We start from the raw sequence: 25,971 nt of genomic DNA on the forward strand, positions 1-25,971 counted from the left end.
GTCAGTGCAGGGAGCCCTCTGCAGCCCTGCTGTGCTGGGAGTGAGTGAACGGAGCCATGAGAGTGAAACTGCAGAGGGCTTACTGCACTGCCACTCCTGCCCTCCCAATTATCCAAATGAAATCTGTGCCCCCATGCTATTCAGGACGATACATGAATGCATATGGGTGGGCAGCACATCAATATCTGGAAAGTGCTCATACAATGCAGTGATCACTGCGTTGTAGCCAGAGTAGAGCCACTGTATAAAGGAATATGGACTGGGTCAGCACAAGGGTGGGCTGCCTAGTTGCCACAGGGCTGATGGGAGAAGAATGCAGTGAAGAGCAGATCTCCTCCTATTCCACCACTTCCCCACTGGAGGAGCCATGGCCCAGAAGTGTGCATGCAGCGCAGCCGGTGGAGGATTGAGAAGAAGAGAGAAGCATGCTGCTGGTTACTGCTCTCCCTCTCCACACTGTCACCCTACAGACATGCTGTTTGGCTCCCTTTCACACATAGTATCACAGGGACTAGTACACATTTGGCTACTGTAGTTTGAGGCACCTTTGTATGGATTCACACAAAACCCCTGCACGGAGTCACAGTTATGTTCTGTAATTCTGTTGTTTCTCTTGGGGGAAAAAAACAAACAATTAAAACCAACTTTAAAAGTGCTTCCTCTTGTGTTTTTAGGGCAGCAGAATGGCTCAGCTTCACGATGCAGCCTTCTCACACCAAAAACCCTAAGGGCAACATTCTTAATTAGCCAAGATATGAGATGTCAACGTGCAGCCACGGATATGCTGTGCAATGCCGGCAGCATGCCACTACTACACGTGTAAGGACATAGCACATAGCAGGTCCTGGTGCAGTTCTTCCATGTTTTCTTCCTCATGTAAGCTTAGATTTCTCTCCATTTTTTTTGTAAATTGTTGGGGCAGGTCTGTATAGCGTTAAAGATAGAAAGACTGGTAGTGTTAGAAACCAGTGCTTTCTATTCATCCACCAGCCACTACAGAGAGCTACACCCTAAACATCCATTTCCAGACAAAAGCCAGGATATAGGATTTTGCATAATCCCCACTGACGCATGTTCTGAAGAGAGAAGGAAAGGAAAAGTCATCTATGGAGGTTAGTGCTGATATCATGGATCAGCAAATGTCTGAGGGAGAGATGATTAGTCTTTGTCCATTGTTATAAAAACAGATTTTTAATATCCTCTCTCCTCAGTGCACCTAACTTTGATAAAATTAAACCAATACTCCCCAAAATACAATGTGTTATCCTGAGCCAGGGGATAATTTCCTTGAAATGTTGTGGGATTAATCAGACAAAGCATTTTTCAGATAAAACTGAATGAAAAAAATTCAAAGGTTTATACTTTTATGGACGTTTCCTAACATTTGTGGGACTATTATAGCTTAGAAATGGTTTGGCAGAGAAACACTGCATTTGATTATTCCCTAACCTTGGGCTAGATTGTGGCAGTCCCCTTGCTCACAAAAATGAGCAGTTACTCACAAGTCAGCGTATTAGACTCCGATCCCCAGCTCATAGAAGTCAATGGAAAGATGTCCATTGACTTCAGTGATCTTTAGCTTAGGCCCTTAATGAATTAATACTAATAGGCCTTCAATGGGACTATTTGTGTGAGTAACTGTTCACCCATGTGAGGAGCAGAAGCCAAGGGATCGCAATCTAGCCCAGAGAAAAAAGAATGATGCTGGTCACTTTTCTCTGTAATCTTCTAGCTCTCTCATTTTCCTTTCTTCATGTCACCTGCATGGACTTCTATTCCTACTCCTATTTCTGTATTATCCCTGTAGCACAATACAACTGGAAAGAATACTGCCCTGTACCACAGCAAGAGCACTAGAAGAGTTTGTGCGTGTTAAGAATTGTTTATGAGATTATACCCAACCGCTGAAATCTGACTTTACACAAGCCATAGCTCAGGCATGCACGTGGGCTTTTCAACATGTGCTTGGATTAAAGACTGACAAAACGATTAAAAAAAAAAGTTGGATCCACCCTCCTCCACATGCACAGACAACACAAAAACACAGTTTGAAGCAGATTAAAAACTAGCTGAAATGGGTGTAAAAGTGCTTTTTGTCTGGGGTTTGCTCTTGAGAAGTACAGAGTATCCTCAATGGGAGCTGAGGGTTCCCAGCACATGGCAAAAATCAGGCCTTTAAAGAGCCTTGGAACGCATGGAGAGCTTTTGAATGAATTGAATGAATTTCCGGGCTCATTGATGAGCGGCTGACAGCACTGGCTAGATGAAATAAGGTGTACATTTTCTGACTGCATACAAGCCATAAATTTTTAACAGTGAGAGTAGTTAACCATTGAACAAATTACCAAGGGTCATGGTGGATTCTCCATCATGGACAATTTTTAAATTAAAATTGGACTTAAAAGATATGCTCTGGAATTATTTTGGGGAAGTGTGTTATATAGGGGTCAGACTAGAGGATCATCAGGGTCTCTTCTGGGCTTGGAATCTAGGAATCTTCCCCATGCAGCTCTGCAAATATACCAAAGCGCTAACCTGCAACAGCCCTGCTATTCCACTCCTGGGACTCTCCTGAACACATCATGCTAGTTTTATGCTTAACTTGATGGCTCTGTGATATATAGAAATGTCCAGTAGGTGAGACACCTAGCCAAATTTGAACCTAGAAAGAAAGTAAAGGGAATGTGTGACTTGTGTGACTGGTGAAGAGTAGAGCTTTTCACTTCAAGACCACATGTTAAACTGACCCAGATTAGTAGTGTCCGAAAGTTATCATATGCTGGCTGTTCAGTGACCTATGTGAAATGATTCCAGTCCAGTTCCTAATGGATTAATATCCACGTCACAAAACTATAGTCACAACTGCTGCCATCCCTGGCAGTTTCAGCAGTGAGGCCCAGGAATCCATAAGCATAGACATTGAATTCTCCTCTCATCACTAGCGGCTCTCTCTTCAATCAAGAGATTGATGGAGTCGAGAACAGGAGAGGGCAGAAGCTGGAAAAAGTTTGCACCTATGCTTCCCATGCTCTTCTATCTGTTCTTTAGACAGAGGACTTTAGTCTCCAGATTTTCAGTCTAGTCTCATTCACAAGCACTGAAGTCACTTATAACAAACATGTAAAGAAAACAACATTAAAAAAAGTAATCCAGATTTCCAGAAAAGAAAAGCAAATAAAGCCCCAACCTGCTAATACAGCTGGGGACCTATGTTGCTCCCACTGAAATCAACAGCAAAACTCCAATAGAAGTTGAACGCCTAATCCTTTCAGAGGATTTTTATTTTAATTATTTTACATTAAACAGCTTTTTCAAAGGACAGCTCAAGACCTTAGAAGTGCTAGACATTAAAGGGTCAGATTGACTGGTACAATCTGGTCCCTCTGTGCCATTCAGACAGTACAAAGAGGCTAGATTCTGGCCCTAAGTGGTCTCCAGAACATTTCTCTTATAAGAACTCTGATGATGTGAACCCAGTGGAAGCAGTTCCTGCTCCAGTTGTCCCACTCCATCATGGTGAAAGGGTCATGCTGGGGAAGGAGGAAGCATGTGAGGGGAAAATACCTGAGGGAGCATTGCTCCACTACACAGATCCTCCTCTGTCATAAGTAAAAGCAGCCCACAGGCTACACTAACTACCGCCAGGACCCGGCAGGCTCTGAATAAGGGATAAGTAACTTTTTTGGCATCACACTGCTATTTCCAAATCTCCATTTGAGCCTCACCTTTCACACTGCACTTGAAGGTTTGGCTTACTACTCCTGTATCATTTTCTTTTTCTGCTGGCCATTGATACACGTAGACTGTAGTCCGAGATGATCCAGCGTCAAGCACTATCCCATACTGGAAAAAAAAAGAAAAAGAAAAAGGGTTACAGGTTAAAATCCAAAATTTGTCAGCCTTTTGTTTTTTTAAAAAACTACCACAAGGTTTTCAGGTCATTGTGCTGCACATTTACTTAAACACAAAAAGAACACTTCGACATGTACTAGAGTCATATCAACTAAAAACATCAAGTACTTGGACAATCTGCATGAATCAGGCCACACATGGAGTCTGAAAGATCCCTAATGAAAAACTAGTGCACAGTATAGCAAACAAATATGCCACAACTTGACTATTTTGGCTGCAACTACCATTTCCAGGAGAAGCAGCATGTTACAGAGGCTGACAAGTGAAGTGCCATATCAGGCAGACTTCTGCTTTCCCTGCAGCCATCATAGCCGCAAATCACCTCTTTTGATTTACCAAACATTGTCAACTTCCAGGAAAACTAGCAGACAAAGTCATTCTTGCTTGATCTGTAGACTGGAAGCATTTATAGCAAACAGAATATTTAACTTGAATGTAACTTGAATGGTCCCCTGGCATTTCTTTAGATCCATTGTTTAGCACAGCCCCATTATTTTAACAGATAGCATTAGGTGACTGCTCCAGTTTACCAGAAGGCTGTATGAAGAATGTGCTTCCTCTGTGCTCACACAAGCAGGTTACAGAATTGGGGAAATATATCTATTTCTGCTCAAGGTAAATTACTCTAAAAATGCAGCCATTATGGGAGGTAATGTAATAACATACTTTGGTGTGTGGATTTCTTTAAGGAGACTCAGAAGCTTTGTGTATCTTGTCAAATGTATGTTACTGCCTTAGCAATGAGCATTGACATGGTCTGACTTTAAGTGCTAATGTATAATTGTGCAATGCAACTAGAAGCCCAGAGAAGTCCTGCCAGACAGTATCACAAACAGAACACAATCATTATTGTTTCTTTCAGAATAAAATCCAAATATACACAGGACACCAATTAATTCCTTCTTCTGGATGCGGACTCATACCTGCTGCAAAGCCACTAACGTCAATAGCATCACACTAAGGATGACTGTGTTATTGCATATTTAAATGGTTACACAACATGTACATTTTAATATCTCTCGCATCACAGCGATATCTAGGCCCTTGGGCTTACTCTTTGCCAAGTATTATTACTTTACTTATATTACAGTCCTATCTAAAGGCCCCCTCTGAAATTAGGGCCCCACTGTGCCAAACAATGTACACACACATAGGAAGAGACAGTCCCTGCCCAAAAGAGCTTACATAGTCTAACTATACAAGACAGATGGGAGAGAGGAAGTACACCTCTACCTCAATATTACGTGACCCGATAAAACACAAATTCAGATATAACGCAGTAAAGCAGCGCTGCGGGGGAGGGGGGCTGCGCGCTCCGGTGGATCAAAGCACGTTCAAAATAATGTGGTTTCACCTATAATGCGGTAAGATTTTTTGGTTCCTGAGGACAGCGTTATATCTAGGTAGAGATGTATCATTAACTCCATTCACAGAGGATGTCACTGAACCGCAGAGAAATTAAGTGACTTGCCCAAGATTACACATGAAGTCTGTGGCAGACATTGAACTCAGATGTCCCCTGTCATAGTCTGCTGTCTTAACCACCAGATCATTCTTCATCCCCATATGTCCATCAATGGCTATCAGCAAGGATGGCCAAGGACGGTGTCCCAAGCCTCCGTTTGCCAGAAACTGGGAATGGGCAACAGGGGATGGATCACTTGGTGATTACCTGTTCTGTTCATTCCCTCTGGGGCACCTGGCATAGGCCACTATCGGAAGACAGGATACTGGGCTAGATGGACCTTTGGTCTGACCCAGTATAGCCATTCTTAGGGGGAAAAAAATCACCTATTGCTAGAACAACATAATTTGAGTCAAAAGGTAAAAAAAGGACAGAGCAGCAAAAAAAAAAAATCAGTTTTTCCTCCCTCTCTCTTTTTTATTGGGATTTTCATCCATGATTTTCCATCAACTCGAATCATGACCTTTCTTTAATATTCAGCAAAAATCTATTCAGTAGACTATATTGTAGTATTAGTAAGAGAGTGTGTACAGGCAAGAAAAAAAACAAAAAAACACCCACACCAACCAAATGAAAGGAAGCTGGAACTCTGCTGCTGTCTAGTAGAAATGAGAAAGATGAAAAGAAAGATGGCTTGAAGAAAAAAAAAAAAGTCACGGAATCACAGAAGTGTAGAACTGGAAGGGTCCTTGAGAAGTCACCTAGTCTAGTCCCCTGCATTCAAGGCAGGATTATGTAATAACTACACTATTCCTGACAGGTGTTTGTTTAACCCTATCATAACTTTAGTCCCAGATTTGGACCTTAGCGTCCAAAATATGGGGGTTAGCATGAAAACCTCCAAGCTTAGCTACCAGCTTGGACCTGGTACTTGCTGCCACCGCCCAAAAAATTAGAGTGTTTTGGGGCACTCTGGTCCCCCGGAAAACCTTCCCTGGGGACCCCAAGACCCAAATCCCTTGAGTCTCACAACAAAGGGAAATAATCCTTTTTCCCTTCCCCCCTCCAGGTGCTCCTGGAGAGATACACAGATACAAGCTCTGGGAATCCAAACAGAGTGACTCCCCCTCTCCGTTCCCAGTCCTGGAAACAAAAGCACTTTCCTCTTCACCCAGAGGGAATGTAAAATCAGGCTAGCAAATCCAACACACACAGATCTCCCCCTGATTTCTTCCTCCCACCAATTCCCTGGTGAGTGTAGACTCAATTTCCCTGAAGTAAAGAAAAACTCCACCAGGTCTTAAAAGAAAGCTTTATATAAAAAAGAAAGAAAAATACATACAAATGGTCTCTCTGTATTAAGGTGACAAAATACAGGGTTAATTGCTTAAAAGAAATATGAATAAACAGCCTTATTCAAAAAGAATACAAATCAAAGCACTCCAGCACTTATATTCATGCAAATACCAAAGAAAAGAAACCATATAACTTACTATCTGATCTCTTTGTCCTTACACTTAGAAACAGAAGATTAGAAAGCAGAAACTACTTCTCCAAAGCTCAGAGAAAGCAGGCAGACCGAAAACAAAGACCTCAGACACAAAATTCCCTCCACCCAAAGTTGAAAAAAATCCGGTTTCCTGATTGGTCCTCTGGTCAGGTGCTTCAGGTGAAAGAGACATTAACCCTTAGCTATCTGTTTATGACACGCCCCCCAAATTGCAGACAGTGGGGAAGCTCAGTGGCGGCGATTTCCTTCTAGAACTTTAAAATAAACAGAGTACTACAACACATGCACCTTTACATATACTACTAAGTATATAACTAACTAACAGACTTTTACATTTTAAGAACACTTTTTAACTACTGAATTCTGGGAAACTCTCACGGGAGAGAGCATCAGCAACTTTGTTAGAAGCTCCTGTGATGTGTTGAATTTCAAAATCAAAATCTTGGAGAGCTAAACTCCAACGAAGAAGTTTCTTGTTGTTCCCCTTGGCAGTATGAAGCCACTTTAGTGCAGCATGGTCAGTTTGTAGTTGGAACCGCCGTCCCCAAACATATGGGCGTAGCTTTTCCAGGGCGTACACAATGGCATAGCATTCCTTTTCACTGACTGACCAGTGACTTTCCCTCTCAGACAGTTTCTTGCTGAGAAACACGACAGGATGGAAGTTGTGATCTGTTGCTTCCTGCATGAGTACTGCTCCTATACCACGCTCAGATGCATCCGTGGTTACAAGGAATGGTTTGTCAAAATCCGGGGCCTTGAGCACAGGGTCAGACATGAGTGTTGCCTTAAGTTGGGTAAAGGCCTTTTGACACTCATCAGTCCACTTAACTGCATTTGGCTGGGTCTTTTTGGTCAGGTCGGTCAGTGGGGCAGCGACTTGGCTGCAGTGTGGTACAAATCGCCTGTAGTATCCGGCCAAGCCTAAGAAGGATTGGACCTGTTTCTTTGACCTTGGGACAGGCCACTTTTGGATAGCATCCACTTTGGCCTGTAGGGGGTTTATGGTTCCTCGACCCACCTGGTGCCCCAGGTAAGTCACTCTGTTTTGGCCTTTTTGACACTTTTTGGCCTTAACAGTTAGTCCTGCCTGCCTGATGCGCTCAAAGACCTTTTCCAGGTGGAGTAGGTGTTCGGGCCAGGAGTCTGAAAAAATGGCCACATCATCAAGGCAGGCGACTGCAAATTCTCCCAGTTCAACTAGTAGACCATCTACCAGCCTCTGGAAGGTGGCGGGTGCATTTCGAAGGCCGAAAGGAAGGACATTGAATTCATACACCCCCGCATGGGTGACGAATGCTGACCTCTCCTTGGCAGGTTCATCTAGCGGTACTTGCCAGTACCCCTTGGTTAAGTCTATGGTAGAGATGAACTGGGCACATCCCAACTTCTCCAATAGCTCATCGGTGCGTGGCATTGGATAATTGTCCGGACGAGTTACCGCATTTAGCTTACGGTAGTCCACGCAAAAGCGTATTTCCCCATCTGGTTTGGGTACCAGAACCACTGGAGATGCCCATGCACTGGTAGATGGGCGGATTATACCCATCTGTAGCATGTTCTGGATTTCCCATTCTATAGCAGCTTGGGCATGAGGAGACACCCGGTAGGGTGGGGTTCTGATTGGGTGAGCATTACCTGTGTTAATGGAGAGGTATGCCCGTTCAGTCCGTCCTGGGGTGGCTGAGAACAATGGGGGAAAGCTAGTGCACAGCTCCTTGATTTGTCGCCGCTGCAGACGTTCCAGGGTGGTTGACAGGTTCATCTCTTCCACGCCACCGTCTTTTTTCCCTTCGTAGTAGACACCGTCAGGCCACTCAGCCTCATCTCCCTGAACTGTAAACTGACAAACCTGTAAGTCTCTGGAATAGAAAGGCTTGAGAGAATTAACATGGTACACTTTAGGCTTTAGTGAGGAATTGGGAAATGCTATGAGGTAGTTTACAGTTCCCAGGCGCTCTTGGACCATGAATGGCCCTTCCCATGATGCTTCCATCTTATGGACCTGTTGCGCCTTCAAGACCATAACCTGGTCTCCTACCTTGAAGGAACATTCTCTGGCATGTCTGTCATACCAGGCCTTTTGCTCTTCTTGAGCATCCTTTAGGTTCTCTCTAGCAAGGGCTAAAGAGTGTTGGAGGGTGCTTTGTAGGTTGCTTACAAAGTCCAGAATGTTAGTTCCTGGACAAGGCGTAAACCCCTCCCATTGCTGCTTCACCAACTGTAATGGTCCCTTAACCTCGTGACCATACACAAGTTCAAATGGTGAAAACCCTAAACTGGGATGTGATACAGCCCTGTAGGCAAACAGCAACTGCTGCAACACTAGGTCCCAATTATTGGAGAATTCGTGATGAATTTTCGTATCATGGCCCCCAAAGTTCCATTGAACCTTTCCACCAGGCCATTGGTTTGATGGTGGTATGGGGTGGCAACCAAGTGATTCACCCCATGAGTTTCCCACAGTTTTTCCATGGTCCCTGCCAGGAAATTAGACCCTGAATCTGTAAGGATGTCGGAGGGCCAACCTACCCTGGCAAAGATGTCTGTTAGGGCCAGGCACACAGTGTTAGCCCTGGTGTTGCCTAGAGCTACTGCTTCCGGCCATCGGGTAGCAAAGTCCACTAAAGTCAGTACGTACTGCTTTCCTCTGGGCGTCTTTTTTGGGAAAGGGCCCAGAATATCCACAGCTACTCGCTGAAATGGGACCTCAATTATGGGGAGTGGCTGGAGAGGGGCCTTGACCTGGTCTTGAGGCTTTCCCACTCTTTGGCATACCTCACAAGACCGGACATACTTGGCAACATCCTTGCCCATCCCCTCCCAGTGGAAGGACTTCCCCAACCTGTCTTTGGTTCTGTTCACCCCAGCATGGCCACTGGGATGATCATGGGCTAAGCTTAAGAGCTTCCCCCGGTACTTAGTTGGAACCACCAACTGTTTTTGCGGCTGCCATTCTTCCCGGTGTCCACCAGAAAGAATTTCCTTGTCTAAAAGTCCATGGTCTATAACAAACCGGGATCGATTAGAAGAGCTGAGAGGCGGTGGGGTGCTCCGTGTCGCCGCCCAAGCTTTCTGAAGGCTGTCATCTGCTTCTTGCTCAGTCTGGAACTGTTCCCTTGAGGCTGGGGTCACCAGTTCTTCCTCAGACTGTGGACTTGGGCTTGGTCCCTCTGGAAGCGATGTAGGTGATGGGGTTGTTTCCGTTGCTGGTGTACCGCTCTCCGCTGGTGCACCTGAGGTTATTTCAGGCTCTGGCTGAGCCTTTTGGGTATGGCTGTCTGTTGCTTCTGCCAGTTTTGGCTCGCTGGCGCCCTCTGGCGTTGAGTTTGAAGATGGGGTTGCAATTGCTGGTGCTGGTTGCTGTTCCAGTTCCGGGCCTGGGACTGGAGGTGCTGTGGCTGTTTCAGTGGTTGGCATGGAATCTGGATCCACTACCTCTGTCTGGGTCTCTGGTAACACAGACGGGGCCTCTGTGGACGGTTCAGGAACAGGAATAGGTCTGGAAGCTTGCCTGGTTTGGCTACGTGTAACCATTCCCACTCGCTTGGCCCGCCTCACCTGGTTGGCCAAGTCTTCTCCCAGTAGCATGGGGATAGGATAATTGTCATAGACTGCAAAAGTCCACATTCCTGACCAGCCTTTGTACTGGACAGGCAGTTGAGCTGTAGGCAAGTCTACAGCTTGTGACATGAAGGGGTAAATTGTAACTTTGGCCTTTGGGTTGATGAATTTGGGGTCAACGAAGGATTGGTGGATAGCTGACACTTGTGCCCCCGTGTCTCTCCACGCAGTAACCTTCTTTCCGCCCACTCTCAAATTTTCCCTTCGCTCCAAGGGTATTTGAGAGGCATCTGGGCCTGGGGATCTTTGGTGTGATGGTGGTGTAATGAATTGCACTCGCATGGTGTTCTTTGGACAGTTGGCCTTGATATGTCCCAGTTCATTACTCTTAAAGCATCTTCCCTCTGATGGGTCACTGGGCCGAGGTGAGTTACTGGAGACTGGTGAGGTGGAAGAATAGGGTGTCTGTGGCTTTACTTGGGTGGTATGTGGGGTCTTTGGCTGTCCTCGGTTGTAGGGTTTATGGTCTGTGTGCCCCCTGGGGTAATCGTTCCCCTTGACAGTAGCTTTCTTGCTTTCTGCCAGTTCCATCCATTTGCCTGCAATCTCCCCCGCCTCAGCGAGATCTTTGGGTTTTCCATCTTGTATGTACCGTGTGATGTCTTCAGGAACACCATCCAAGAACTGCTCCATTTGTATGAGGAGGTGCAGTTCTTCCAAGGTTTTAACATTGTGTCCTGATATCCAGGCCTCATAATTTTTTGCAACGTAGTAGGCGTGTTTGGGAAATGACACATCTGGTTTCCACATTTGGGTTCTGAAGTGCCGACGGGCATGATCTGGGGTTATCCCCATTCTGTATCTGGCCTTGGTTTGAAAAAGTTTATAGTCATTCATTTGCTGCTTAGGCATTTCAGCTGCCACCTCTGCTAAAGGTCCACTGAGCTGTGACCTCAATTCTACCATGTACTGGTCTTCGGGGATGCTGTACCCAAGACAGGCTCTTTCAAAATTTTCCAAGAAGGCCTCGGTGTCATCACCTGCCTTGTAGGTGGGAAATTTCCTGTGCTGTGGAGCAATAATTGGCGCTGGGTTGTTAGGGTTGACTGGCACATGCAGCCCAGCTTTTGCCAAGTCCAGTTCATGTTCTCTGTTTTTCCTTCTCTTCATTTTCTTTTTGTTGTTTTTCCATTTCTTTTTGTTGTTTTTCCATGTCTCGGCGGTGGGCCGCCTCTTCTTCTTCTAGTTTTCTTTTGTGTGCTGCCTCTTTGGCTGCCTGTTCTCTTTGGTAGGCTGCCAGTTTGATGCTTTCTTCCTTTTCTTTCAGCTCCAGTTGTCGCCTGTGTTCAGCTTCTTTGAATTGCTCTTCGGCCTCAATTTTTGCCTTAGAAGTCATGATTCCTGTTTTCTTGTGTTGGGGTGCCCTCCGGTGTTTCTCTTCTGAACTGCAGGCTCTGTTGCCTCCTGGGGTCTGCCTAGCAACAATGCTTTTAGCTAATCTTCAATGTTAAGTAAACCTGAAAAACCATTTTATTTGCATGTATATAGTGCTGGTAATGACTCTCAATGGGAGAGCTATTGTCACAAAAGATTCTTTGTCACAGCTTAATGGTCTCTTGCTTATTATGCAAGCCACAAACTGCCAGAGAGAGCAGAAAAAAAAATTCTCTTTTAAACCCAAACTGTTTCTCTCTGCTAAAAAGCCCTTAGCAGAGAAGAGAAAAAAATAATATTCCTACTGGCTTCTGGATTTTGTCTATCCAACCGCTGCCACTCATGTCATAACTTTAGTCCCAGATTTGGACCTTAGCGTCCAAAATATGGGGGTTAGCATGAAAACCTCCAAGCTTAGCTACCAGCTTGGACCTAGTACTTGCTGCCACCACCCAAAAAATTAGAGTGTTTTGGGGCACTCTGGTCCCCCGGAAAACCTTCCCTGGGGACCCCAAGACCCAAATCCCTTGAGTCTCACAACAAAGGGAAATAATCCTTTTTCCCTTCCCCCCTCCAGGTACTCCTGGAGAGATACACAGATACAAGCTCTGGGAATCCAAACAGAGTGACTCCCCCTCTCCGTTCCCAGTCCTGGAAACAAAAGCACTTTCCTCTTCACCCAGAGGGAATGTAAAATCAGGCTAGCAAATCCAACATACACAGATCTCCCCCTGATTTCTTCCTCCCACCAATTCCCTGGTGAATGCAGACTCAATTTCCCTGAAGTAAAGAAAAACTCCACCAGGTCTTAAAAGAAAGCTTTATATAAAAAAGAAAGAAAAATACATACAAATGGTCTCTCCGTATTAAGGTGACAAAATACAGGGTTAATTGTTTAAAAGAAATATGAATAAACAGCCTTATTCAAAAAGAATACAAATCAAAGCACTCCAGCACTTATATTCATGCAAATACCAAAGAAAAGAAACCATATAACTTACTATCTGATCTTTGTCCTTACACTTAGAAACAGAAGATTAGAAAGCAGAAACTACTTCTCCAAAGCTCAGAGAAAGCAGGCAGACCGAAAACAAAGACCTCAGACACAAAATTCCCTCCACCCAAAGTTGAAAAAAATCCGGTTTCCTGATTGGTCCTCTGGTCAGGTGCTTCAGGTGAAAGAGACATTAACCCTTAGCTATCTGTTTATGACAAACCCATTCTTAAAAACCTCCAAGGAGAGATTCCCCAACCTCTTTAGGTAATTTGTTCCAGTGCTTAACTACCCTGACAGTTAGGAAGTTTTTCCTAATGTCCAACCTAAACCGCCCTTGTTGCAATTTAAGCCCATTGCTTCTCGTCCTAGCCTCAGAGTTTAATGAGAACAATTTTTTGCCCTCTTCCTTGTAACAACCTTTTATGTACTTGAAAACTGTTATGTCCCCCCCACTTCCCCTAGTCTTCTCTTCTCCAGACTAAATAAAACCAATTTTTTCCCAATCTTTCCTTGTAAGTTATATTTTCTAGACCTTTAATCATTTTTGTTTCTCTCTTCAGGACTTTCTCCAATTTGTCCACATTTTCCCTCAAACATGGGCCCCTAAAAGTGGATACAATACTTCACTGAGGCCTAATCAGTGTGGAGTAGAGCGGAAGAATTACTTCTGGTGTCTTGCTTACGACACTTCTGCTGATACATCACAGAATGTTTGCTTTTTTTTGCAACAGTGTTACACCATTGATTCATATTTAGCTTGTGATCCACTCTGACCATCAGATCCCTTTCTACAGTATTCTTTCCTAGGCAGCCATTTCCCATTTTGTATGTGCGCAACTGATTGTTCCTTCCTAAGTAGAGTTCTTTGCATTTGTCCTTATTGAACTCCAGTTCATTTTTAATTTTAACCCTATCCTCCAAAGCACTTGCAACCCCTCCCAGCTTAGTATCATCTGCAAACTTTATAAAAGTGTACTCTCTATACCATTATCTAACTCACTGATGAAGATATTGAACAGAACCAGAACTGATCCCTGCAGGACCCCGCTCAATATGCCCTTCCAGCTTGACTGTGAACCACTGATAAGTACTCTCTGGGAACGTTTTCCAACCAATTATGCACCCACCTTATAGTAGTTCCATCTAGGTTGTATTTCCCTAGTTTGTTTATGAGAAAGTCATTTAAGATATACCACATCTACCACTTCCCCCATCCACAAAGTTTATTCCCCTGTCAAAAAAAGCTATCAGGTCGGTTTCACATGATATGTTCTTAACTAATCCATGCTGACTATTACTTATCACCTTATTATCTTCTAGGTGTTTGCAAGTTGATTGCTTTATTATTTGCTCTATTATCTTTCTGAGTACTGAATTTAAACTGAAGTTGTCCCCTTGTTGCTACATTTGTAATTTCTCCATCACACAGCTTTTACTATTAGTGAGGCACTCATTTTCATTGCTCTTGTTTTCCTTTACTGACACTTGTAACAGATTCTATGGACGTGACTCCTCTGTCTGATCTCTTGGGTAATCACTTACTCTTGTACAAAGTGCATGTAAAACTCTACCATTTGGATCTGGTGCCATTTTACACCCACTGTTTGTGTGTACAAGAACAAAAAAGTTCAAGGAACTGGTGAACCAGGTCCTGTCTCCCTAACACAGCTGACTGATCTATTTACTTAGGCTATGGCTACACTACGGCCCCTACAGCGGCACAGCTGTACCACTCCAGCTCTGCCATTGTAAGGTCTCCTGTGTAGCCGCTCTCCTGCCGGCCTAACTAAAGCACCTCCAATGAGTAGCGTTAGCGACGTTGTCAGGAGAACCTCTTCTGCCAACATAGCACTGTCCACACCAGCACTTTTGCTGGTGAAACTTATGTCAGTCGGGGAGGTGTTTTTTTCACATCCCTGACCAACAAAAGTTTTACCACCAAAAGTGGTAGTGTAGACAAAGCCAAAGGTCTGGTCAAACTGGTAAAAGTTGCACTGGTTTAACTCAATCAATTTTAAAATCAAGTTAAACAGATACAAACGCCTGAAGTGGACCACACTTAAACCAGTTAACCCTTACTTAAATCGGATTAGCTTAATTTGGAAATTTATCAATGCAAGCTAAACTGGTAACAGCAAGGGTTGAACAGGTTTAAATGCATCCCCATTAGAGGCTTTACAGTTTAACAGTATGGATTAGTTAAATCAGAGCAACTATAGACAAGGCTCTCTGGAACTAATCAGTTTGTGCCCGTATATGTAAATAGAGTATTTTTTTTTATTATATTGCCACTTTCAAAAGACATTTAGAACACAAAGAAAAACATGTGCCAGATTAAAAAGAAAATATTATGATACCAGAGACAGAACAATAGGAAAAGTTGCCTTTGACCAAAGTGCTTAAGTACATAGAAACCTTTTCACAAGTACCAGCGCTTGCTAGGTGTCAAAGCTAGGGTTGTTTACAACACTGAACTTATTTCCAAGTCATTTAACTGCAAGATATTTGTCCTTCCCTTGATCATTACTCTCCTTTCACAATGTTGGGCTGAGTCACAAGCCCTTTCAGTGCCTGAGCCTGTGTGCATAGACTAGTTCTTCCTTCATGAACTACTGGGATCTTTCTGACAGGCATGAAACAATTAATTGGGCAAAAAACACAATGGGACACAGGTTGTGTAAGACAACTTGCCTGCAGGTATTGTAAAATCATGATGCCGATGGCTGAGTGCTGTCAATGCACTGGGGAGGTACTAGTATGCGATCACACAAGCTTCAGAGGATCACATTATGGTGCTTGTTTTAGTTTAATGGAGAGTAGTTTGAAAGAAAAGAAACTATTCTTAGGAGAAAACATTTTTCCTCCAACTGTTTCCACACTTAATTATAACTAAGTCCAAACTTTAGGACGCTGTGGTTTCCAACCACTGGCACATCAACATAAGTACTGCAGGCTTCTGTAACTGTTCATGGTCCCCCTTCTCTACCAAAGAGCCCAATTCTGCAAGGCTCTTTCCCAAGAGACACAACCTCCTCCAAACCAAACAAAGTCCACAACATCTAGGGTTGCCAACTTTCAGATTACAGAACACTGAACATGTGGCCAATGGGTGCTATGGAGCTGGCACTCGGGGCAGGGGCAGTGCATGGAGCCTCCCTGGCTACCCCTGCACCTAGGGGCCACAGGGACATACCAGGCGCTTCCAGGAGCTGTGCAGAGCTGGGCAGGCAGGAAGCCTGACTTAGCCCTGCTGCACCACTGACCGGACTTTTAATGATGCTGACCGGAGCTGCCAGCATCCCTTTTTTACTAGACATTCCAGTCGAAAACCAGATGCCTGGCAACCCTAATACTGATGTGCAGACTAATGGCTGGGAACCCCTGAACCCCTACGCTTTAAGGCCCTCAGGGAAATCCAAGCCCATAGCAGTTGTCACAGAAACACACACAGTTGGTTCTCAGAGACTGTTAAAACTCAGGAAGCAAATCCATCATTTCAAAAACAACTTATGAGGGTTATAGCTGAATTCGGAAGTGGCGCAAAGAGAGTAGAGCTGGACAGGAAATATGTGGATTGCAACATCTGCCTGAACTACTACCCTGTACTCACTATCAAAGGGAGCAGCTGGGGAGGACTCTAAAGCACCACAGAGGCTGTTTTCCTTAAACCCATTAGTAGCTTTAGTAGAGGAAACAGAACTCAGAGGACTTGAATTGAGAACTTCTCAGGGAGGGGATTTTCCATTTTGTTTTAAAGATGTATGAATCTAGCATTTTTAAGTCAGCACATACATTCTTTTAATGATCTGGAACCAGAAAACAGACTTTCAACTTATTTCCCAAAGCATTTCAGTTCACCTTTTCAGATTTTCCCTACTCTTTCATGTAGGTATTAACAGAAGGAAGGATAATAGCGCTAACAAGTTCTAACCAGTGTGATGGGTATTTAATTACACACTTAGGGCCAAAATTCTTTAGATAGATACACATGTGCACCTCACAGGGATCATAGCTGAGGGCAGAATTCAGCCCCTAGGAATGTGATTCAAATGCAGATCATTTCTTGAATCAAAGCCATTTTATAATTATTACTATAAAATGTCAATCTGCACTGACAAAGAGAACTTTTTCTTCTTACTTGCAATTTAGATTTAGCAGAAGCATTGTCTAGAGCATAAGATTAGGCATAATAAGAATTCTTATGCCACCTTTGCCTCTGCCTTGTTGTATGACCTTGAGCAATTCACATTCTCTCAGCTTTAGTTCCCCCATCTATAAAACAGAGACCATAATGCTTAGCTTACAGGAGCATTGTGAGACTTTAATTCAGGGTATGTCTACATCTAAAATTTTGCAGCGCTGGTTGTTACAGCTGTATTAGTACAGCTGTATAGGGTCAGCGCTGCAGAGTGGCCACACTTACAGCAACCAGCGCTGCAAGTGGTGTTAGATGTGGCCATACTGCAGCGTTGTTGGGCGGCTTCAAGGGGGGTTCGGGGAACGCGAGAGCAAACCGGGGAGGGAGACCACCTTTGCCGCGGTTTGCTCTCGCGTTCCCCGAACCCGCCTGCAAACTGCGGGGAAGGAGACCTGCTTGCACGGAGGTTCGGGGAACGCGAGAGCAAACCGGGGAAGGAGACCAGCTTTGCCGCGGTTTGCTCTCGCGTTCCCCGAACCCCCCTGCAAACCGCAGGGAAGGAGACCTGCTTGCTCGGGGTTCGGGGAACGCGAGAGCAAACCGGGGAAACGAGGCCCCGCGTGTCTAGCCCCCCAGCCACAAAAGAGCCAAGAGGTTTGGTCTGGGTGTTGGCGAACATCCCCTCTGATCTGGGGGGAGGGATTGGAAAGTACGCGCCGCAGCAGCAGCTCCCCGCCCGCCCACGCGCAATAGGTTGCCCTGGTCTCCGCTTTAAAACGCGCTTAAAGACCGTGGCTTAAAAACAGCAACTGCAAACTTCCCTTGTAAGCAGAACAGCCCGAGGTTTGAAACTGCTGCCGCGGCATCTGCTCAGCCCAGCCGAGCAGGAAGTCCGTCCTCCTGCTTTGTTTTGAAGTGTGACTCCATTGCTGGCTCAGTGCAGTGCAGGGATCGGAGCCAGGAGAAGTGGATTTTTGAATGTATTTAGCTGAGCCGGGAGTATCAGATGTCCCCCCACGGTCAGCTAGCTTAAAGCTTAGCACTGCGAAGCAGGCAGCCAAATCCACCCCCCACCCTTGATATGTGGGTTATTCCTAAGGAGGAAAGTTTCGGAGACCAGCTTCGCCGCGGTTTGCTCTCGCGTTCCCTGAACCACTCTGCAAACCGCAGGGAAGGAGACCTGCTTGTTCGGGGAACGCGAGAGCAAACCAGGGAAGGAGACCAGCTTCGCCGTGGTTTGCTCTCGCGTTCCCCGAACCACCCTGCAAACCACAGGGAAGGAGACCTGCTTGCTCGGGGTTCGGGGAACGCGAGAGCAAACCGGGGAAGGAGACCAGCTTGATTACCAGAGGCTTCCTCAGGTATGCTGGGATACCTGCTTATTCCACGGAGGTCAAGAAAAGCGCTGGTAAGTGTCTGCACTTGATTACCAGCGCTGGATCACCAGCGCTGGATCCTCTACACCCGAGACAAAACGGGGGTACGGCCAGCGCTGCAAACAGGTAGTTGCAGTGCTGGTGATGCCCTTCAGATGTGTACACCTCCTAAGTTGCAGCGCTGTAACCCCCTCACCAGCGCTGCAACTTTGTGATGTAGACAAGCCCTAACACTTGCCTGCAAAGTACTTTGAGATTATCAGGTGAAATGCACTGTAGAAATGCACAGTATTATTATTTGATAGAACATTTCAGTCTATTGTTCTGTTTCCTTATACCTTTTAAAACTTACCTTCAGTCCTGGAGAAAGGATGTCTTTGTGGTTGATCTGAACAAGTGTAACAGCAACAACAACAACTATGCTTAGAAGCAGAAATACCAAAGTGATAATGGTTGAAGTTTTGGAGAGCACCTTGAAACCTAAAGTGAAAAGGGAAAATGCATGTAAAGGAGTGCAAGGATCATCACTAAGTCAAAGGGCCACACCCTTCAGCCCATACTCAGGCAGAATTCCCAGTAAAATCACAATGGGAGTTTTGCCTAGAGTATGAGCTGCAGGATTTGCCACTAGGAGAGTCTCTACTCCGCTCAGGACCTGGCTGGAAGATATATTTTGCCACCATTAATCTATCCCTGTAACAGAAAGTCTCACTGCAGTAGGTGAGTATCACATGTCGCACTGTCTAAAACAATCGAGAGACGAGTTAAGCATTGTATAACAGACATTTTCTAACTGGTGCTGATGTGTCAGTGAAACATAGGGTATGTTCATGTGCACGTAAATACAGAAAGCATTATCATTGTGCAGTGCCCAAAGTTATGCTGGATGCTTTACACACTGGTAAAAAGACAAGGTCTCTGCCCTGAAGAGCTTACAAACCAAACCTAAGCATGTATGTGCAAACTAACCCTAAAGTTAAGTGTAGCTGTTTTGTGCATTGAAGGCAATGCTCTTTCGAGGCTCATTGGAAATGTTCACTAAGGAGTTCAAGGAGGAGGATTTGTTCTGGGTTTTCATTTTAACTTCTACTAACCCTTTAACTCTGCGTGCAGAGGTGGCCCTCACTGGGCAGACCTCATCTCATCACCCTCACCCATTTCAGTTCCATAAGGCAGCAACCTCATCCTTCTCCTGTAAAAGGCTCTTGCAGAACCAGGGATCCATATCAGATGAAAGAGAGTGGAGAGGGCAGGCTGGAAGGGAGTGGGCAGGCTGCAAACAGGGCTGGGGGTGGAAGGAAGCTGCATCTTTCTCCCTGCACAAAAAAGAGATCAGGGAGGAAAGCTAGGAAATTAACTTCTCCTAGGAGCCCACTCTGTGGTGGGGAACTCGCTTAAAGAGGTGGCTCCCAGAGGCAGGCAGCCACAGGAGACCCTGAGCTGGTGTAGAGACAGAAGGCTTTTGCGTGGATGGTCATGTGCCCAACTGATCCCAGGACATTTATGGAGCTTGATGGCCAGATCCTCACTTTCTTCTGCAGGGTGGATGAAAGGAATTCCCACCCCCAACTACTAATGAAAGAAAGCAAAGGAAATTCCACGGAGTGAGATGGAAAAAAAAAGAGTATCACCATGTAGGGGTACAATTCAACCCTGTGAAAGGGCCCTGGACACTAAAGTTCTCTAACCACAGAACAGGTACAAGTCAGATACAGCAATACTGCAAGCTTCCCACGCTGCCCAAGCTTCTCACACTGACCTCAACCAATATCCCTCTTTTCTGGGAGCATATACCCCTGTTGTGCTCATTACAAAATAAACAGACACTTGTCTCCCAGAGTTTTAATTCTCTGTCTTCGGTGTTCAAACTTGTGCGCTAATTTTTCCCCTTGATTTTTTTTCCTTGAAAACACCTTTTCATAAGCAGTAGGTGCAGCCTGTCGTGCATGTTAGATCATGCAAGTTTGAAGGGGCTCTGCTCAAAGGAAAGATCTTAGCAATTATTTACTATTATATTGCAAATGTCAGAAGTATTGTACAGCCAGGTCCTGCTTGTGGACTTAAGTGGGACTGCTCACCCAAGTAAAACAAACAGGATTTTGGCTGCAAGGGCTGCACAGGGAAACAGGCTTGGCTACAGCAGTGTTGTTAGCACACCAGACTGGCAATTCTGGATGTGCAGGAACTCTAAAAATCTTCTGGTGCGACATGATAGACAGGGGGAAAGGGCGGAGGGTTGAAGGATACTTAGAGGTCAAAAGGGTCTAAGGAAGACAAGAATTTAGGGGAATATTGCAGCTATGGCAAATTGAAATGGAATGTGAGAAGGGCAGATTCCGCTTTGAATTTCCAATATTTGTATGTTTTCCTGTGTCCATGTTCTGTCTGCCAGTGACTTATCAAGAGAAACTTCTTTAGGATTCTGTCAATCCATGTAGGCACAGACAGGTGCTGGGGGCAGCACCATCCCAAGGAAAGAACACCTGCCACATCAGGCCTTCAGGAAATACAGTCTACTCCTGCTATTATGCAGGGTCCACTGTAACACAGTGTGGACTGTGGCCAGAAACACAGCACTGTCTTCTCACGCCTCCTTTGGAAATCTGCGCTCTGGGGGTGCATACAGAGAGCAGTGCCTGTAAGCCCCCCCGATTGCAGGGACAGCATGCTTACAAGCCCCGCACGGTACATGCAAATGATAGAGAAGTCTCTTTAGACCTGATCCCCCGCACCAAGCACTCACTCAAAAGCATGTCAGTGAATGGAAACTAACATGCTCAATATTTTGTGCACTCATCTAAGTTTTGAAGTTTCTTTATAATGACACTCTTAAGACCTCTATATTTTAAGAGTTAGCCTCTCACTTCAACACCCCAGTTAATTTTCACTAGTACTAATCATAATGAGATTTCTGCATGAAAATCGTTAAGCTACCACCAATTACAACAATAGTGGATTTCCAGATGGTACTGTATATTGCTTTATTGTCCTGAGGGATTCTGAAATTCAAGAAAGTACTGGTATGGGAAACATGGGAGTGACAGGACAAAACCTATTTTTATATCTAAAATATCAGTTATTACCTAGAGGTCAGTTCCTTTAGAACCTATGCTTAAGTGCCATTAAAAAAGCCAGTTCGAACAATCCATCTGGGACAAGATGTTTGCCTTTGTAACAAATCCTTCTCCTTGTTTTTTTGCAGATTTGAAGCGTTCCATGATCACAAAATAGCATACAGCTGAAAGTTGGGTGAGAGCTAGATTTCTATTTACTCCTCAATAAATATCTTTTCTTCATGCATCAAAGGATTGACTTGTAGAAGTGGAAGAGACTAAGTCATTATCAAAGAGTAAATGCTCAAGACAAATTAGTCAATATTTGTACAGACTTTGAGGGTATTAACCCATTAAAATGTGCAAATCAATATTTAATTATAATTCTTATTACTTCAGAGCACCTATTATGACTGTTGAAATATTGTTGTTCTGCTATAGACTTGTCAGGAGGGAGCAATGCATTCTAATGCCTATATATTTCAGGGAATCACAAATTTCTATGGGCCAAATCCTGGTCCTATTGAAGTCAATAGTAAAAATTTCATTGACTTTACTGGTACCAAGATTTGACCCTATTTGGAAGGACTTCACTTTTCAGAAATCTCTTCAATGGGAAGAGTATTATGCGAATGAACATCATTTGAGACATTACTCTTTTAATATAGTGTCACTCCCAGATAAGACAATTTCATTAGAGCATAATTTATAAATCTAGGCCCATTAGTTAGAAGTACACATTACATTTCATGCCCCGGTGCAGTTAGCTAAACATTTTAATTACATGGTAGCTGGACTGTGCAAGATTCTAGAAGACTTCATGTCAGTGAAACAGATGCACAAGGCCATATTCTGCTCACTGTTACACCTAGGAATCCCCCCTGATATTACATACACACACACACCGCAAGGGAACAAAATTCATCCCAATTACTGAAGTTGCAAGAGGAATTAGCTTGGCCTGTTGACTTCCACAACACAGCACAAATATAAGTGAGAGGAGAATTTGGCTCACTGTAGCTAACTTGGTGGATTTTAGGCAAAGAGCCAACAACATAATTTAAAAAGATGTTGATGAAATATTAAAGTGCCATTGCTCTTCATTACTAAAAACAATAACATTCTGGCACAAGTGATAAAGTAAATACTGGCAACTTTCAGTCCCTACTAAATTAAATATAATGGACCACACAGGAACACATTTGAAAGAAAGAACATTTTCTCATTTCCTATAGCTTACTGTAGATAAAAAGGATCACTTTCTGCAAAGGAAACTTGGCTCAGTGACTAAACCTCTTCATGGTACTGAAGTATGAAGGTTAAATATACATCTATATAAATGTAAACATATATTATAGGTTGAGATTCATTTCTCAGCTATTGCCAATCTATTTTAGGTACTGACCTGTTTGCTGACAGGGCTGGCAGGAAAGTACTGTAAACATCTTTTTCCAAACTGCATAATGGGAGAAATATAAATATTTTTATCATTAAAAAAATATAAGAACATGTGATCTCAAGATGAAAGTTTAGTCACAAGATGCAGGAATGGGATGACCAATAACATTAAGATACAGAATTTTAGAATGCCTTAGCTTTTGTTTGCAGAACCTTGTATAGGCCTGTATTCCATTTAGGGTAGGATAGCGGGTAAAAAGAAAAGAGTTTCCCCGGGGGGGGGGGGGGAATCCACAGGCCATATACTCGTGGCTGAATCTCTAGACCTTCTCCAGGTTCATTCATCCCTAAATACAGCATTACTGGCTAGAACCTTATTAGGAAAGGTTCAAGTGTACAAGTCATGTAAAACAAACAGTTAGTGCGCAAGTGTCATTGTACAGAAAATGAGGAAGCTAAAAAAAAAAATTAAAAACCCTAGCATATGAGCATCTCTTTCTCCCCAAACATACAGGCTTTTGATTCTGCTAGCTTATCGCCAGCTGTGGTCACTGAACACAATAAGCAGCTCTGATAACCATGCACCTATGTTTGTAATGACACTCACAGCATCACTAGCCAAGATCATAAATGGAGCTTTTCTTTAACAGCCTATCTACCAGAACCTTTCTGAGATGGTTTCCCACTCCTTGGCCCACCCCTTGCTCTGCCCTAACAGGTGTTCTCCCATGCCTATGCACACTGCACCTTATACACACACTGTCTAATGTTCCAGAAAGTCTCTTCCCTCCAACAACAATGTGGGAGCCAACATACACTGCCTGCAATACACACACACCCCTGTCCCCTGGAGCACTCTCCCTCTCACACACTCTCCTGTCCCCTGGAGCGCTCTCCCTCTCACACACTCTCCTGTCCCCTGGAGTGCTCTCCCTCTCTCTCTCTCACACACACACACACACTCTCCTGTCCCCTGGAGTGCTCTCCCTCTCTCTCACACACACACACTCTCCTGTCCCCTGGAGTGCTCTCCCTCTCTCTCTCACACACACACACACACACACACTCTCCTGTCCCCTGGAGCGCTCTCCCTCTCTCTCTCACCCACACACTTACACTCCTCTCCCCTGGAGCACTCTTCCTCTCTCTCTCACACACACACACACCCCTGTCCCCTGGAGCGCGCTCGCTCTCTCTCTCTCACACACCCACACTCACCTGTCCCGTGAGAACACGGCCACTCCACATCTCCCCCCGCCCCTTACCGTTCCCCGCAGCTGCTGGGGTGGCAGCGTGGCCGGGGCAGGCAGGCTCCCGAGGCACAGCTCAGGCTCCCTGGTGGCTTTGCCGGCAGGAGCTGGAAACACCCCGCCCCGCTCGGAGCCCGGGCGGGCCAGCGGCTGGGAACTGGGCAAGGGGAGCGCACTGCCCGCACGCGGCGCAGAGGAGCCCAGTGGGGAGGCGGCAGGCGGCGCTATAAAGCCAGGGGTGCCGGCTGGCCCCTCCCCTGCGGAGCTGCCACAGCCGGGAGCCTCGGGGTGGCTCGCACGGGGCCCTCCCTTGCGCAAGACACAGCAGGGAGGGGAACCACCGATCAGCCGCGGATCGGCTCACCTGAGCCCTGCCCCTTGCAGGCGGCGCAGCCAGCACCACGCCTCGGGCCTGGCGGGTGCCCCCCGGGGGCTGGCTGCTGGCCGCCGAGCGGCACAGCTCTCCCGCCGCGCCCTCTCCCTTTTGTGTTGCTCACACACTGCAGCGGGGTTAACTGAGGCTTCGTGGAGAGAGGCGGCACCCTCCCGGCAGGGGAACCCTCTCCCGCCCTCTGCGGGCTCCCACCCACTCCGCCGCCTTGTAATTTCGGGACTGTGAGCGCGGTGGGGCTGTGCCCTACACACCCAGGCTGAGCCAAGAGCTGGCTCCGAATTCCGCCAGTGCCCAGTTCCCTAGGAACAAGGAACCCGCTTCAGCCTCATGAGCATCCGGCTGTCATCCCCAAACCTCCTCCCGTGGCCCGCCCCCTCCAAAGCCCAACCACAAGGTGAATGAGCGGGTGCCTCCCACACCGCTGGATGTTATTACTAGTTACTAAAATTGGTTTGATGCTGGTCCTGTTGTGCCAGTTCAGCAACACCAAGAGCACTCCACGCCCATCAGTGGCTCTTCGAGTCCTGTATCCAGCCTGCTGCCCTGGCTCAAATAGGATGTGCCTGAGGAAGGCAAGAGAAGAAAACAACACATACTGCACCTAGCCACTTGTACAGTGGTAGGGAGGGGAGGGTATTACTCCTTTCCCAGGGCTCCAGAGATCAGCTGATGCCGAGAAGCATACAATTTATGGTCACGTGTATTATTATGCTAACATTATGCTGGGAGCTTAACTGGTGTTGATCATAAAATCGTCCAGCCACTTTTACAATCCATTTCCAGAAAGTAGGTCCTCATTCAAGCCACAAGATTCTTCGCTCCTTCCCAAGCCTGGTCAGACCCCTCCAGCATCATGCACAGCTTTCTCACAGGTCCTTCCCATTTCCCATCCTCAGCTCCTCTCCCCATTTTGGCTTTCCAGCTTCCTGAACCTATCCGTTTGGCAGGGCTACTGGTACAATTTTTATAGTGGATGTGCTGAAAGCCATTGTACCAAACTGTATATAAAGGAAACCACTTCAAGTCAGAGGGTGTTGCAGCACCCGTAGTTCCAGCACCTGTGGCCTTCGGCTCCTCTTCAGTTCCCCCCTTCAGCCATACTATACCTGATTGATTTTCCCTCCACCTGACCACCCCAGCCCTCACTCAGCTCTACCTACGGTGTGTAGCTTGACCTGACGTTTTTCATCAATTCTGTCCTTCACCCAACCTTCCCCTTGCCATCTGAATACTCTTCCCACTATAACCAGCCCTCCCCTTACTCCTATCCACTCCCCTATATCCCTCTTTCTAGTTGGCACCCCTTTCTCCTATTCCATTGTCCTCTGTTTAATGCACATAACACCATTGGCTTCATCTGTTTGCTCTTGTGCAGTGGAATCTTACCCATACGCTTATTTAAAAGCTACAAATTTACATGTTTGATGACAACCTAAGGAAAAGTGTACATGCCTGGGTTGTAGTTGTTACCTCATGTAAATATTTTCAATCAAAAAACAATGCATCGCCTTTGCAGTTTCACAGGCATGTGCCACAGACT

The 25,971-nt window shown here is 45.4% G+C and overlaps 1 protein-coding gene across 4 annotated transcripts in view; it reads right to left on the bottom strand.

Annotated features, from left to right (window-relative positions):
• Window positions 1–25,971, bottom strand: part of ENTPD3 (ectonucleoside triphosphate diphosphohydrolase 3) — a 49,225-nt gene that overhangs the window by 15,468 nt on the left and 7,786 nt on the right. The window contains exons 1-4 of one of the 4 annotated variants that reach the window (XM_030551048.1): window positions 24,053–24,221; window positions 22,795–22,845; window positions 18,689–18,816; window positions 3,726–3,843 (exon numbers count right to left, since the gene is read on the bottom strand). In XM_030551048.1, coding sequence (XP_030406908.1) covers window positions 3,726–3,843; window positions 18,689–18,816; window positions 22,795–22,834 — 286 coding nt within the window. In that variant the 5' untranslated portion in view covers window positions 22,835–22,845; window positions 24,053–24,221. Of the gene's footprint in view, window positions 1–3,725; window positions 3,844–18,688; window positions 18,817–22,794; window positions 22,846–23,446; window positions 23,493–24,005; window positions 24,222–25,971 lie in introns of those variants that run through there. The other 3 variants (XM_030551049.1, XM_030551050.1, XM_030551047.1) reach the window with 3 other exon arrangements.

This window comes from Gopherus evgoodei, chromosome 2 (assembly GCF_007399415.2).
Source record: "Gopherus evgoodei ecotype Sinaloan lineage chromosome 2, rGopEvg1_v1.p, whole genome shotgun sequence".
Taxonomy (NCBI): domain Eukaryota; kingdom Metazoa; phylum Chordata; order Testudines; family Testudinidae; genus Gopherus; species Gopherus evgoodei.